The sequence below is a fragment of the Rhinolophus hipposideros genome (genome assembly GCF_964194185.1).
Source record: "Rhinolophus hipposideros genome assembly, chromosome: 7".
Taxonomy (NCBI): Eukaryota; Metazoa; Chordata; class Mammalia; order Chiroptera; family Rhinolophidae; genus Rhinolophus; species Rhinolophus hipposideros.
This window is the reverse complement of record NC_138053.1, coordinates 34,616,025-34,631,243: the sequence shown is the minus strand read 5'-3', so window position 1 is coordinate 34,631,243 and position 15,219 is coordinate 34,616,025. Positions and strand designations below refer to the sequence as shown.

The window sequence follows — 15,219 nt, the reverse complement described above, 5'->3', positions numbered from 1 at the left end:
AAGTATCTGCACCCTCATGTTCATCGCAGCATTATTTACAATAGCTAAGACATGGAAACAAGCTAAGTGTCCATCAACAGATGAATGAATAAAGAAGTTGTGGTATAGATACATACAATGGAATTATATTCAGCCATAAAAAAAGAAGGAAATTCTGCCATTTGTAACAACATGGATGGACTTTGAGGGCATTATGCTAAGTTAAATAGGTCAGACAAAAAAAGACAAATGCTGTATAATCTCATATAAAAAACTCAAAGAGATTAGGTTTATAGTAACCAGAGGCAAGAGGTATATGTAAAAGTTGTTAAAAGGTTCAAAATTCCAGTTATAAGATAAATAAGTACTGGGGATGTAATGTATAACATGGCTACAGTTAACAATGCTGTATGATACATTTGAAAGTTACTAAGAGAGTGGATTCTAAAAGTTCTCATCACAAGAGAAGAATTTTTCTTTTTTTAATTTTATCTATGAGATGATGTATGCTACCTAAACTTATTGTAGTAATCATTTCGCAATATATGTAAGTCATTATGTTGTCCACCTTAAACTTATACAATGCTATGTCAATTACATCTCAACAAAACAAAAAGAGGGAAATGCATGTAAAATAACTAAAAATAACATGCATATTTGAGATAAGATTAAAAAACAATTTAAAAACACAAACTGTCTGTGAAATCCAAAGTACCTAAATAACTTTTATGGATGGTGATAGAAAAACACTTACACAGGTCAAAATTTTTCTAATTATCTGCAAATATGAAGTGAGGTCAAATGGATATTTTCTGAGAAGAAAATATTGAAGCTAAGAGCAAAGTATATTCACAGCAAACATGTAAAACAGAAGAAAATCCACCCTCTTTGCTTTCAAAATTGAAAAATCTTCAAGAATCACTTAACTCTACTAAATATTATTGAAAGCAGCAAACAATAAAAAAAAAAAATACCTCCTTTTCTCCCAGTCCGACAATCCATAAACCGTTCTATAGTTTCAAATTCCTCTTCCTCAGGCTGAGGAACATCCTCTCCACAAACTTCCAACAGGTCATCAGAATCTGTTTTCATTTCTTCGTCTTCCTTATAGCTAACATTGACAGTTGCTTGGCGTCGAGAACTTCTTTTGTCAGTATCATAATCTTCTTCATCCTCCTCCTCCTCAGATGAATCAATCTGTCTCTTTTTTTGTCCAAGAATCTTCTTTCCATTTTTTGTCTTAGATCTAGGGAAGACCAGAGGGAGAGAGGTGTGTTACAGAAACAATGGCATAAAACCAAATTTGCGAAACTATATACAAAAAGAATAAATACCTTCTTATAACCAACAATTTTCAGCATCAAACTGAGAACACACTATACTTACCTATTTTGAGGTTTTCTGCTTTTAACTTTGTTTTTTGGCTCATAATCAGATTCTGTTTCATCACAACTGCTTTTATCTCTTTCTTCTTCAGATTCTGAATCTGAACCAGACTGAGATGGAGATCCAGACCCAGACATCTGCCAGTCTTCACTGTATATAAAATATGTAAAGTATGTTTATTTACACTTACATCGTATAGCAAACTTTGTCTCTGATAAAATGCAAAACTAATCAAATTACATTCTAGTTAATAATACTAAAAATGTTGTTTTCATCCATATTAAAAATATCTAAATGTCTGTAGAAAAGGAAATGCTGGAAAATGTTCTTCATAGATTTCTCTCATAACTCCAGAGTTTTCTTAATCATTTAGTTTATACTTTGAAGAATGGCAAATGAGTACATGTTCTTCTGATTATCACAATGGATGAAAATATAGTATGTTAATTTAAAGAATCACAGGGTTTAATTTTGAAAATCTTATATAACTATTATACTTGTCCTCTCAAAAAGATTCAAGTGCCTTTCATTTTAATTTTCTAGAGATTGTGATTTTTAAAAATTATATCCTTCAGAACTGATTTTAAAAAATAGTACACGTTCATTAAGAAATTTAAAATACAGTATAGAAAGATATTTTTAAAAAATCAGGCCACCTTAATATTTATGATTACCTTTATTACTATTTTAATCTATTTAGTGTATTTAATTCCAATCAACATATACAGAATACTGGATGCACGTTAATATTCTGCTATAATATAAACTTCAAATAAAAGATACACATTAAGTTCTTATATATGTACTTATATCCTGTCTCATAGTCACTGCTTCTACTCCATTGCTATGTGTATGTCTTGCATCAATGACTATGTTATTGGTTATAAAATCAAGTACATATGATAAAATCTGGATTATGATAAAACCACAATAGAGAAACAAATTCTTTTGTATCTTGAGATTTTTTTTTAGAGGTTACACATTATAAATAGTAATAGGCAGGATGTATGAAAAAGTCTCCATTTTATATTTTTTATAATATAAATCATGATGATTTTTATATCAAAGCAAGTCTACCCATCATCCTAAATTACTCATTTTTAAAAATATTCTTTGCCTGCACCCATGCTGAGTTTAGAAATTATTAACTTGGTGGAAAAGTTAAATAGTTTGTAAGACAGCAGTTGGAAATGCGGTTAGTAAACTAGAAGACCCATCTGAGGAACAGCCAGTTTGTGGCACAGCAATAAATGGATAAAAAACATGACGCTCTAAGATTCATGGAGGATAGGGCGGAGGATCCAACAGATATATACAACAGATACGATCCATGACAGATTCAATACATATATTCATTAATAATAGTACCAAATTTATAGAAAGAGAAAATATCCAGAGACACAATGATAGAATTTTCAGAAAGCAGCAAGAGATAGAAGTCTTCATATTAAAGATGCATAAAATTTAGGGCATAAAGTGGAATAGACAACAAATTCAAAGCTAGACACACCAAAGTGAAAGGGCAAAATAACGAAGAAAACTGAAAAACAAGAGACACAGAAAGAACATTATTTTTTTTAAAATCAGAAAGAAAAATAAACTCAAACCATCTAGGTATCTGAATTGAGAGTCTGAAGTACTCTTAACACTTTCTGGGTCAAGATTTTTATGAAATTACAGTGAGTTCTTAAATAAATTCTAGAGAGGAAGTAAATTTCATATGCAGATGAAAACTGTAACTATTAACGTAAATTAAAAGAATCACCTAAAATCCATCATCAGCTGGTCCCTTACACACCTATACAAAGTTAAGATTTTCCAAAGTTAAGATTTTCTGACATTATAAGTAGGCAGACTTTAAAAATCTATGTATATAGATTTTACATATATAAAATATATAAAAATATATAGGGGGGATATAGGAAATCAACGAGTGGCACAAAAACCTCAGGTCATCACAGAAAGATAAATGTTAAGAATTAATGGTTTAAATTAACTTAATAAAATGCCATGAACTAAGAATTTACAAAAGTCCACATTTGGCAGCAACTTTTCATAAAGGAAGAAATACAAAATCATTAGGATTTCCTTGTTATGAAAGTAGGTAATCAGTTGAACAAAATGACATACTCTTTATGCTTTTTCCTTTTGACCTCACTCGATGAGTCATCAGAATCTTCACTGCTAGAGGAATCCTGGAGAAAAAAAAAGGTTGTTATTAATAATTACAATTTAACCATGATATCAAGTATTTCTTGCCATGCTATTTAACGTTCACTTTGCTAATAACACTAACTATAAAACCTCTTTTTCTCCATGTTGTTATATTTATACCATTATTTAGCATATAAAGTAATTAACAATTTTACTGCAAATTTATAACACAGCCAGTGAAATTAGGTAAATATTACAATGTCAGCTTTTTGTATAAAACTTTAAAATCTATCATCTCTGTTACGTATAAGGAAACTCCCATAATATTGTCAGCTGATTTCTTAAGAGAAACTTTGCAGGCCAGGAGGGACTGGCATGAAATATTCAAAGTGATGAAAAGCAAGGACCTACAACCAAGATTACTCTATCTGGCAAAGCTATCATTTAGAATTGAAGGACAGATAAAGAGCTTCTCATACAAGAAAAAGCTAAAGGAGTTCATCACCACCAAACCAGTATTACAAGAAATGTTAAAGGAACTTCTTTAAGAAAAAGAGATATGAATAATAAAATGGCAACAACTACTATCTATCAACAATTACTTTCAATGTAAATGTGTAGATTAAATGTTCAAATCAAAAGACATAGTGTGGCTGAATGGAGAAGAAAATAAGATGCATACATATGTTGCCTACAGATCAAGACACACAGACTGAAAGTAAAGAGATTGAAAAAGATTGTTTCAAGAAAATGGAAACAAAAAAAGCCGGGGTAGCAATACTCATAATCAGACAAAATAGAACTTAAAGCCTGTAACAAAAGACAAAGAACATTTCAGATACAATAGCCAAGATATAGAAGCAACCCAGTGTACATCAATAGACAATTGGATAAAGAAGGTATTTTACAATATATACAATGGAATATTGCTCAGCCATAAAAATAAATGAAATCTTAACATTTGCAACAATACCCTTCTAGAGGGTATTATGCTAAGTGAAGTAAGTTAGACACAGAAAGTCAAACACATGATTTCACTTATATGTGGACTCTAAAAAAATAAAATAAATAATCAAAACAGAAACATCATAGATACAGAAAACATTTTGAGGGCTGCCAGATGGGAGGGGGGTTAGGAGGCTGGGTGAAAAATATGAAGGAATTAAGTACAAACTGGCAGTTACAAAATAGTCGTGGGGATGTAAAATACTGCATAGGAAATATTGTCAATAACATTGTAATGACTATGTTTTGTGACAGGTGGATACTAGACTTACCAGGGGGATCATTTCGTAAGTTATGTAAATATCAAACCACTATGCTATATACCTGAAACTAGTATAATGTTGGATATCAATTGTAATTGAAAACAAACAAAAAAAACTATCATCTTTAGAGACCATTATTGTTGCCTAATATGGCCTCAAAAAGAAACCCTAATTGTTGGTATGTCAAATTTTAATATTTTTCTTCCCCATTAGACAGGTTTTGATACAGTTCTTCTTGAACACTTTTGTGGAAACACATGCATATATGCTCACATGCACACAGGAATTACACTGTTTACAGCTGCAGGCTATTCTTTTAAAAACAAGTTGAGAATTCTGTGAATATTCTGTAAAGATAGTACAATATTTCTTAATTCATATGTGTGTGTGCATACATAAGGGTCTGTGTATGTTTTCTTAGTATTCACATTTAGTGTATTTCTAGTTTTGCTTTAATGAGCAAATGCACAAAAACTTATCATCCCTTGCTGTGGATCAATCCATAAAATGGAATTATTGGATAAAGTATGTTTATATTTCAAGACTCTTGATATACATATTTAAATGTAGTTATTTCCTATCGATTCTTTAAAAAATATTGTTTGTAATAATTTCTTAAGTACCTACCTAAATGATTGGGTATCATGTTTACTTTTTTTTTTTTAATTAAATTTATTGGGGTGACAATTGTTAGTAAATTTACATAGATTTCAGGTGTACAATTCTGTATTACATCGTCTATAAATCCCATTGTGTGTTCACCACCCAGAGTCAGTTCTCCTTCCATCACCATATATTTGATCCCCTTTACCCTCATCACCCACCCCCCACCCCCTTACCCTCTGGTAACCACTAAATTATTGTCTGTATCTATGAGTTTTTGTTTCTCATTTGTTTGTCTTGTTCTTTTTGGTTTATATACCACATATCAGTGAAATCATAGGGTTCTCTGCTTTTTCTGTCTGACTTACTTCACTTAGCATTATACTCTCAAGATCCATCCATGTTGTCACAAATGCTCCTATATCATCTTTCCTTAACGCCGAATAGTATTCCATTGTGTATATGTCATGTTTACTTTTAAAATAATAGCTTTCATAATAAAAGCTCACCTCTTCTGATCCACTATTAGATGAAGCTTGATGTTGCTGCTGCTGCTGCTGCTGCTGCTGCTGCTGCTGCTGCTGCTTCTTGAGCATTGCAGATCTCTGAACAGCCAAAATACTAGGGCTAGATTTCCAAAACTGTAATACAAACATGAACCAGTGAAAGATGAAGTTTTGAAAATAAAAACTGTAAAAAGACTAATCTATTAAAAAGAAGTATCAACATTTTTACTGCCTCCAAATAATGAATTAAGACTATCTTCCTTACTCACATTACATACAATACAATATTAGTGCAATATAATTAAGATAAAATGTTAAGCTTTGGTTGTATATAAAAGCTTCATAGACAGACAATATTAAACATGTTCTTTGTTGTTACAAGTATTACTTCTAAAAACAAAGTAGTAACATGATACACCAGTGTTACTCAAAGTATGGCTGTCCATTTTTTTAAATCGGTGTGAGATGAAGAGTTTGAGTCAGAATGCAAATCAACTATGAGATGTAACAAAAAAATACAGTGAATGTTTCCATTTAAAAAATTTTATTATAGTAAAAGACATTGCAATTAATCCCCCTCAAGATACTCCCCCTCACTTCGAACACACTTATCCCATCGTTCTTTCCACTTTCTGAAGCAGTTCTGGAAGTTCTCTTTCATGAGTGTCTTTAGTTGCACTGTCGTGGCTGCCTCCATGTCCTGAACTGATTCAAAATGTTTACCTTTCATAGTCATTTTGACTTGGGGAAGAGCCAGAACTCACACGGTGCCATTTCTGGTGAATAAGGTGGATGAGGACAAACCGTAGTGATGTTTTTATTTGACAGAAATTGCCATACCACAAGCAATGCGTATGCGGAGCATTGTCACAATGGACGATGAAGACACTCACAAAAGGACTTCCAGAACTGCTTCAGAAAGTGGCAAGAACGATGGCGTAAGTGTCTTTGAAACGAGGGAGAGTATTCTGAGGTGGATTAATGGCCATGTGTCTTTTACTGTAATCATTTTTAATCTAATCATTCACTGTATTTTTCAATCCCACCTTGTACTCGTATGTCACTAAGCACGATTTTAGTTCAGTTGACCTTTTCCTTTTTTTGGTATAAATTATTTTCTCCATGAAGGAATCTATGTGTTGATTTATATTCTGGCCCAAGCACCTCATTATGACTGGTACTCTAAGTGACATTACTGTATACTATTATGAGGTGTAGACAAGTTTTAGTAAATTTTGTAGTAGCTTTTTTGAAACAGAATGTCCCTTAGCCTATTCTACCAACTTCAAGAAAGCAGAGTTCTTCTGCTGTTAGCAATAAAGTATCTCATTTGAAGATCTTGAAAGTAGCAATCAGACACTGTAAGATTAACAAAGACTTTAATTTTTATCCATGAAACACTGAATATTTATGAAACACAATTTCTGCCTCAGAAAGTGGAAGAAAAGGTTTTATTTCTGTGTGTGTATTTTGCTACTTGCTGTTTCTCAGTTACAGACTGCTTCTCTTCCAAGCCACTTATTCCAGATATTTAACCACAACTTTGAGAATCACTAGTAAATTTTAATGTTTAAAATTAACGTTTTCTAAAAACTGTATTAAGAATACTATAAATTAATGTTACAAATTCTCCCAAAGTAAACAAGAATTCTACCTTTCATTGGATATGTTATTTATTACCTCAGCTCCATCAACTTTCGGTGGTTTTGCTTGAACTTTGTTCTCTCGGGAAGTGTCTGACTCAGACTCTGACTGACTGCCCGATTCAGATCCAGAGTCAGAGTCACTGCTACCTGACTGGCTACTACTTCCATCACTACTGCTGCCAGAACTTGAACCAGATCCAGAGCCTGAAGCTGACCCAGAATCATCATCCGACTGGCTACAATTTGAAAAGAAACAGATTTCAAACAAAATTCATTACGATTTTAATTTTTCTTAAAAGTCAGCAGAAAAGTCCCAAATCATTCAACCTTATTTATTTCATATTTCAACTTCTATGGCCAAATAGAAAAAGAAACTAATGTTACTACATAGTAATAACTGACATGGTTGATAGATTTTGTACAGTTTTGGCTAAAACATAAGCAATCAGATCACAATCTTCCTACAAGATAATGAGCATATTCGACCAACTATAAAATCCTGGGCTAGAAATTTGGGAAGTTTAAGCCAGAGGGTTATCTTTAAAAGACTATTTAGTAGTACTAAATATAAAGTAGGAATTGTGTGAAGGAAAAGTTAAACATGTGTTGAAAATTCTCATACTAACAGGTAGAAAAGAAATGTATTTGTAGTGTCTACTTGTTTTCAAGTTTATATCTCTATGTTCTATCATTCCAGGGAGATGTAATTTATTATAATTAGGCTATGATGAAACATAGTGTATTAAAAATCAGTAATTGCTTCTCTGAGAGAACCATTGACTTTCATGGTTCAACAGTAATAAACCTGAAATAATAGCAAATTCTCACAATCGTTCCTAACCCTATACACACACGTGAAAGTAATTAATAGTTGATTTGGAAACTATCATTTTCTATATTACTAATTTTCAGTACAGGGAAGCCTAGAAATGGTCTGAACTGAACAACTGATTGTGTAAATTATTATTATCTCCAAGGCCATTTGGTCACACGGTATTCTCATATTAACTGTTAAAAACTAGGGCACTAAATTTTTAATACACATGGTAGACAGCTTTTGATGTAATTTCATCTAGCTTTATGAGACACAACAGGTAATGTAGTTCATGTATATACAGAAAAACCCAAAGCTTCAAATCTTCTGCCGTAATCTTCAGGAAAACCAGCAGATGGAGTTATTACTCTATGAAAATAGATTGCAATATTAAAAGTAATTCATTTCTAAAAGTAATTTCTCCTTTTCTAGAGCAAGGAGTTAATGGTTTCTACATGGAAACACAGACATAAAAGTTCGCAAGAAGATTTTTGATTCTAAAAGTTAAGTATAAATGAAAATGCTTAAAGTGCAAACAAATATATACATATTTTTAAAATCTGGAAATCTAGTGGAATATTTTCCTTCATAGAAACAAACAGTAAACAAAAATTTGCCTCTTAAAGGCTATCATATCAAAATCATTTTGCCACAATTTCTCTGGTTATATGGTCCTGAGGTCAAAAACTGCATAGTGCCTTTTAATTAAACAAACAAAACAAAACAAAACTTTCCATATTTTACTTGGGTACCTCGAGAGAAATTTCAGCAAGCTATTAGAGAAGATATTTTCCTTATATCCAATTTCATTTCTCCTTTAACCCTCTAGATAAGAGACATCTTTCACTCATTCAATAAATTTTAGGTACTGGGAAAACAGATGAGACAGTCCTTAACATTAAAACAACTTCTAGCCTGGTATGTCAACCAATAAATACTATTCTGTGCTGTCTAAGATAATTGATCCAGGTGTATGGGAAGCACTTAAAATATGATCAAGTTTGCTACAGTAATAGGAAAACATTTAGAAGAAAGTGAGATTAAATTAATTATTTAGGAAAAAATAACTAGGTTGAAGGGGTATCACTTTAATTGCTCATAAACTTCTTGAGGGTACCGTTTATTTTTCCCAGAGTATCTACCATAGTACCTTTCACAGGTGAATGCTCAATAAGTACTTGGAAAGTAGATGAATGAATGATTGAATCTGGAGGACTATCATGGACCTATATTCTTAATTATAACTTAGTTATATCTTCACATCTTAATTATATCTTAACTAGCTATTCAAGATGAATAGCTAGTCAAAATTCCTTGTTAATAAATCAAAATTCTTAAGTGAATGTAGGAATCTTTCTTTTCATATTCTTTAGGCAGAAGTAGTTCTGGCTGGAGATAAAAGTAAACAGCGTTAAGTCTAGGCTACTCTAACTAATGGCATTATGTTTATTATCAGAATGCCTTTATCTTAGGTATTAGAACTCTTTATTTTATTTTTATTTAGTTGTTCTTAGTAGGATTAAGAATATATATAAAGAATAAGTAAGGAATATCTTATATACTGCCATAGAATGATCTCCAGGATATAGCTAAGAAAAAGAAAAACAAGATACAAAACAATGTTTATAGCATGCTCCCTCTCATATAAGAAGGGGAAAACATTTATATCTTTTCTTATACTTTAAAAAAAAATCATGGTAGCATAAACCAACAATTAAGTTAAAAATCACGACCTACAGAGAAGGGAAGAGAGAAAAACATGGACTGAAATAAGTCATCATTTTTTGAATCATGCAAATGTTTTATATAATTTATTTTAAAAGAAAATCCTAAAAATTGAAAAATATATATATAGGTTCAGAAGAGAAAAATCTACATTCAAACATAAAATTTTGAGCTAAAATAGATGAAAAGCTGTTCCTAATAAAGCAATTCTATTTCAGCCCACGATGCAAATGCTCCTTCTAGAATAAAAGCTTTAGCGCGGTGTAACTTTCTTAAGTCTCCGTGTTTCTATAACAAAGTTCAAACACCTATGAGGCCATTCAGGAATCTCTCTGCCAGTTTCTATTTAAATCCTTAGTTCTAGCAAAAGCAAACTACTTATACTCGTAAGTCTCTGAGAGCCAGTTTCTTTTCTCTTTCTATTTCCTGCTTTTGCGCTTTCTCTCTCTCTCTCTCTATTCCCCGCCCCCTTCCTCTTTCCCTCTGTTTTCCACTATATAATTTCTATTATACTTGGGCACTTCTTCAACAAATATCTCCTGAATCCATTCTCAAATCAACATTAAATTAGGTATCCTTCATCCTCAGCACTCCCAAAACATCCTATACATACAACTGTTTTAGCTGTTGAGAACACCGTGCAATAATCACTGTAATTCCTGTTTTCTTTTGTTTCTTGGTACCCTACATCTTTGGTATTCTACCGTGTTTCTGGAGTGTTGGGATTTTCACTTGTTGCTCTTTGTATTTTGAACACTAAATGAAGAGCTCAATATATGTTTGACGGGTGAGTTTCTTGGTTTCAAATGACACTAATAAAATTATTTATTTGCTTTTATCTTATAATTTGTGTATAGTTTCAAAATAACAATACCATTTTTATTAATGATATGATTACTAAATGTTAAGATTTCTTTATAATGCTTTTTGTCCTTCAGGAGTACTCACTCCCATAATCAACTTTTTGCTATATAGTCAACTGAAATAATTTATTTCTATATGGCTACCAGTTTGGATTATTAGGGTTATTTGCTTTTTATCATTTATAAGGACTGCTTTTTATTCTTTTGATTTAATGTTGCTTTATTATTGGAATACAAATTTAGAGCTGCAAAAGTTATAGTCAAAGTCCAGCTTCCATTCTTGTCTCCTCTATACTATGTCCCCTCTCTCCTTTAGTAATTATTTTTAAAAGTTTTATTTTCCCTTTATTAATTTGAGCAAATTATGAATAAGAATGTTTATTTTCCCCTTTTTATAAATAATCATATTTACACTCTCATGTCAATGATACATTACAGATAGTACCCCACCTAAAACGTTTCAACTTACAATTTTTTAACTATAATGGTGCAAAAGTGGTAAGTACTCAGAAGAAACTGTACTTCAAATTTTGGATTTTGATCTTTTCCTGGGCTAATGTCATGTGTTAAGATACTATTTTGTGATGCTAGTCATCATCTGTGAGATTATGTTGCCCAGCTACATGTTAATGGTAAGTATTCTGAACATGTTTAAGGTAGGCTAAACAGCTATGATGCTCGATAGGTTAGGCGTATTAAACACATTTTTACCATATTTTCAACTTACAATGGGTTTCTTGGGATGAAACCCTATCACTAGCTGAAGAGCATCTGTATACACACTGTATCCTGGAGATCATTCCACAGCAGTAGATATAGTCCCCACTCCTTTATTCAACTATATATACTATTTTGTAGAGACAACATGGTTTCAACTTTCTCTCAAAGGTGAATATATTTTTGCTTCCAATTTTTGTTATTACAAACAGTGATACCAAAAAGTGGCCCTTTGCATATATTTTTTTGTATTTATGGAAGTGTATCTTTCGATTTGCTATTTATCAACAAATGTAAACGTATCCCCTTTGCAGTTTTAAATTAATAATCATTTAGAACCCAGATCTTGATTTCTAAATACTATTCTACACTTAAATAAACTAGTAGTCCTTTGAGAAATGAAACCTTCTAAGGCTGGGACAGGGAAGGTGAAAGACAAACCCAAACAATCTTGCTGTGCCAAAAAGCAAAATATTAAAAAGAAAAAACAAAACAAAACCCGGGGGCATGTCAAAGTAACAGGGGAAAACAAAAACAAAAAAACAGGGCATAGGAGCCAACCTGAAGAGGCTTCCATTGGCCAAATCTGATTTGACCATCAAAACAAACAGTACAGGATTATTAACTAGTAAACAAAATAGGATTCCTGAAATCCATGCTGATGATAGGTAGGTACGTACGTAGATAGGTAAGTAGACAGACAGACAGACAGATGAGGACTCTGATAGAGCTCTGAATGCCGACTGGTAAATGTGAATAGGGTGGTAGTGTTAGAAAATTACCATTTTGCAATCATTATAGAAAATACTGGTTTGGATAAGAATCATTAAGAAATGCTAAATCTAGGAGGAGAGTTTGATGAGTAAGGCATTTGCAGTCTCAAAATATCTTCTCACAAATCGCTTATTAGCTAAAGTGGGTAAATTAGAAAGTACAGTGGAGGGGCGGCCGGATGGCTCTGCTGGTTAGAGCTCGAGTTCCCAACAAGTTTGATGGTCCAATACCTGCATGGGATGGTGGGCTGCACCCCCTGCAACTAAAGATTGAAAACGGTGACTGGACTTGCAGCTGAGCTGCGCCCTCCACAACTAGATTGAAGGACAACGACTTGGAGCTGATGGGCCCTAGAAAAACACGCTGTTCCCAATAAAAAATTTAAAAAACAAAAAAGGGAGAGAGAGAATGACTTGCACGTTGAATTAAAAAAAAAAAAAAGTACAATGGAAAAACCATCAAAACTAGTTATCTCCAGTAGGGACAGACAAATATGAGCCTTTAATTATGATACCTTTGAGAAAGACATATCATCTCTTACACAGTACTCCAGTCAGGGTGCATAGGGTAGGGGGATGTATGACTTGGACCTAATCATAAATGAACGTAAGACAAACCCAAATTGAGAAATATAGTCTATAAAATGAATAACACATAGCTTCAAAATAGTAATGTAATAAAAGACAAAAAAAAAAGAACTGTTCTAGATTAAAGGGATTTTTAACTAAAGATTAAAAAGACATGACAGCCAAATGCAATTTGTGATTTTAGACTGGACCCTGTACTAAAAGATGAACTGGGATGATTGACCAAACTGGAATACAGGCTGAAGATTAAAGTATTGTATCAATGGAAATTTTCCTGAATTTAATAACTATACAGGGGTTATGTAAGGGAATATCATTATTCTTAGAAAATATATACTGAAATATTAATATGTAAAGAGGCATGATTTCTGCAACCTATTCTAAAATAATTCAGGAAAAATAAATATGTATTATATATATAGTGTATATTATATATATATATATACACACACACACATATATATATATACATATATAGAGAGAGAAAGAGAAAAACGGAAATGTGGCAAAAATTTAAAAATTAGTGAATTTGGGCAAAAGATATATAAAAAAGTTCTTGGTAGTATTCTTGTAACTTTTCTGTAATTGGAAATAAATTCAAAATAAAAATGTTAATAAGCAAAGAAATATTAGTCCAATACCACAAGCTTTTGTCAGTAATAGTCAATATTGTGAAATCTCATTTGCGGTAGTAAAAGGTACAAAGATAAGGAAATTTAAAAACCACAGAAGTCAAATGATTATGAAAGAGGCAAGTAAGTAAACATTCAGTGGCATGAAAAATAACAGTATGTACTATACAATCAGTTACTAAAATGGCCAAATTAGAAAAGTAGAAGTATAAAAACTGCATAAAGTTTTTCCTTACAGAGACCTGGAAAGGCAAAATGTTAAGGGAAATTAAAGACCAATGGTGTACAACAGCTGTCTCAGAAAGTGCTAGTTGCCTAATTCAGCATGTCATCTTCTTTTCCTTAATAACAGAAATTCCAATGTTATGGTCACCCAGTATGAAAGAGTATATAGCACAAACTTCCGGCAACTAAACGTGACTATTAGCTTAAGTTCTGACAAATGAGATAAGACATAAGCAGAAATGTTGGGTTGTTACTTCCCAAAAGGCTGTTCAGTAAACACAAAATAATGTTCTTAGCAACTTGAGTGACCAGAAAAAATTAATATTCTGTTCAATAATAAAGACATGAAATCCATTTCGAAATTGTTCCTTCAAGTTAAATTTTTAGGTGCTTTAAAGTGCAGCTATTGTCAATAGTTTACTTCCTCATGAGTTCCTTTAATTAAAATGTTACAATTCTGGATTGGCTTAGAGAAAAGGTTCTCAAAGTCTAACAAACAAACATCAAGATCAGCGTCCCTCTCCAGTTTTTCATTGCATATACCCAGCCCAGCCCATATCCTATGGTGCCGGCAGCCCTAAGACTGACCTTGTGGGTTTTAATGGCTCACCTTTGTTCTTGGGATAAAATGTCTACAATTTGATCTCTGCCTACCTCACCAACTTCAACTTCAAAGCCCTCTCCTATCCCTATTCCGCACACTACCTTCACTGACTTCCTTCAGCCCTTGAATTTGCAGTGCTCTCTCACCTTACAGCCTTGGTATAAAGCAATTCTCCCCACCTGCAAAGCTTGTTAACCCTCACCCCACCTTCTTTCCTAGTATTACTACTCCACTCATCCTTCACTTCTCAAATTGAGCTTTTCCTAGACCTACTCCCTCAGACTACGTAAGACACCCAGAACACTTATTACATGCTTAAATATACGAGTAGGCTAGTGTGAGGGTCGGGGTGTTTTGCTTAACAACCATATCCCTAGTTTCTAGTACTGTACCTGACAGACAGAAAATATATTTGTGAATTAATAAATGGTTAATCCTACCTCCCCTCTGCTTTTAATTAAAAAAACACAATAAGCCTAAGTCTTCCACACAAATTTTCTTGTTCTTTCCTACTTGTTTCTCTTCCTCTACTTTTCTTTTGTATTTTTTTTTCTTCCTCCAAGTCATCTAAAACCGTTTTGGGGGAAATAATTTAAAGAAGCTTCTTTTGAACAATCAGAAAATCTAAAAACACTGGGTCCACATCCTACATGGTCACAACTATCTAAACCTAAGTAGCAGTGGTTCCTTTCAATGATGCATATAATCTCCAAGTCATCTGCCATACCCTCCCGCT

At 32.6% G+C, this 15,219-nt stretch overlaps 1 protein-coding gene across 1 annotated transcript in view; it reads right to left on the bottom strand.

Annotated features, from left to right (window-relative positions):
- Nucleotides 1–15,219, bottom strand: part of CHD1 (chromodomain helicase DNA binding protein 1) — an 81,951-nt gene that overhangs the window by 47,767 nt on the left and 18,965 nt on the right. Inside the window, exons 3-7 of the mRNA XM_081054291.1 lie at nucleotides 7,577–7,778; nucleotides 5,900–6,031; nucleotides 3,496–3,560; nucleotides 1,366–1,515; nucleotides 954–1,225 (exon numbers count right to left, since the gene is read on the bottom strand). Coding sequence (XP_080910417.1) covers nucleotides 954–1,225; nucleotides 1,366–1,515; nucleotides 3,496–3,560; nucleotides 5,900–6,031; nucleotides 7,577–7,778 — 821 coding nt within the window. The remainder of the gene's footprint in view (nucleotides 1–953; nucleotides 1,226–1,365; nucleotides 1,516–3,495; nucleotides 3,561–5,899; nucleotides 6,032–7,576; nucleotides 7,779–15,219) is intronic.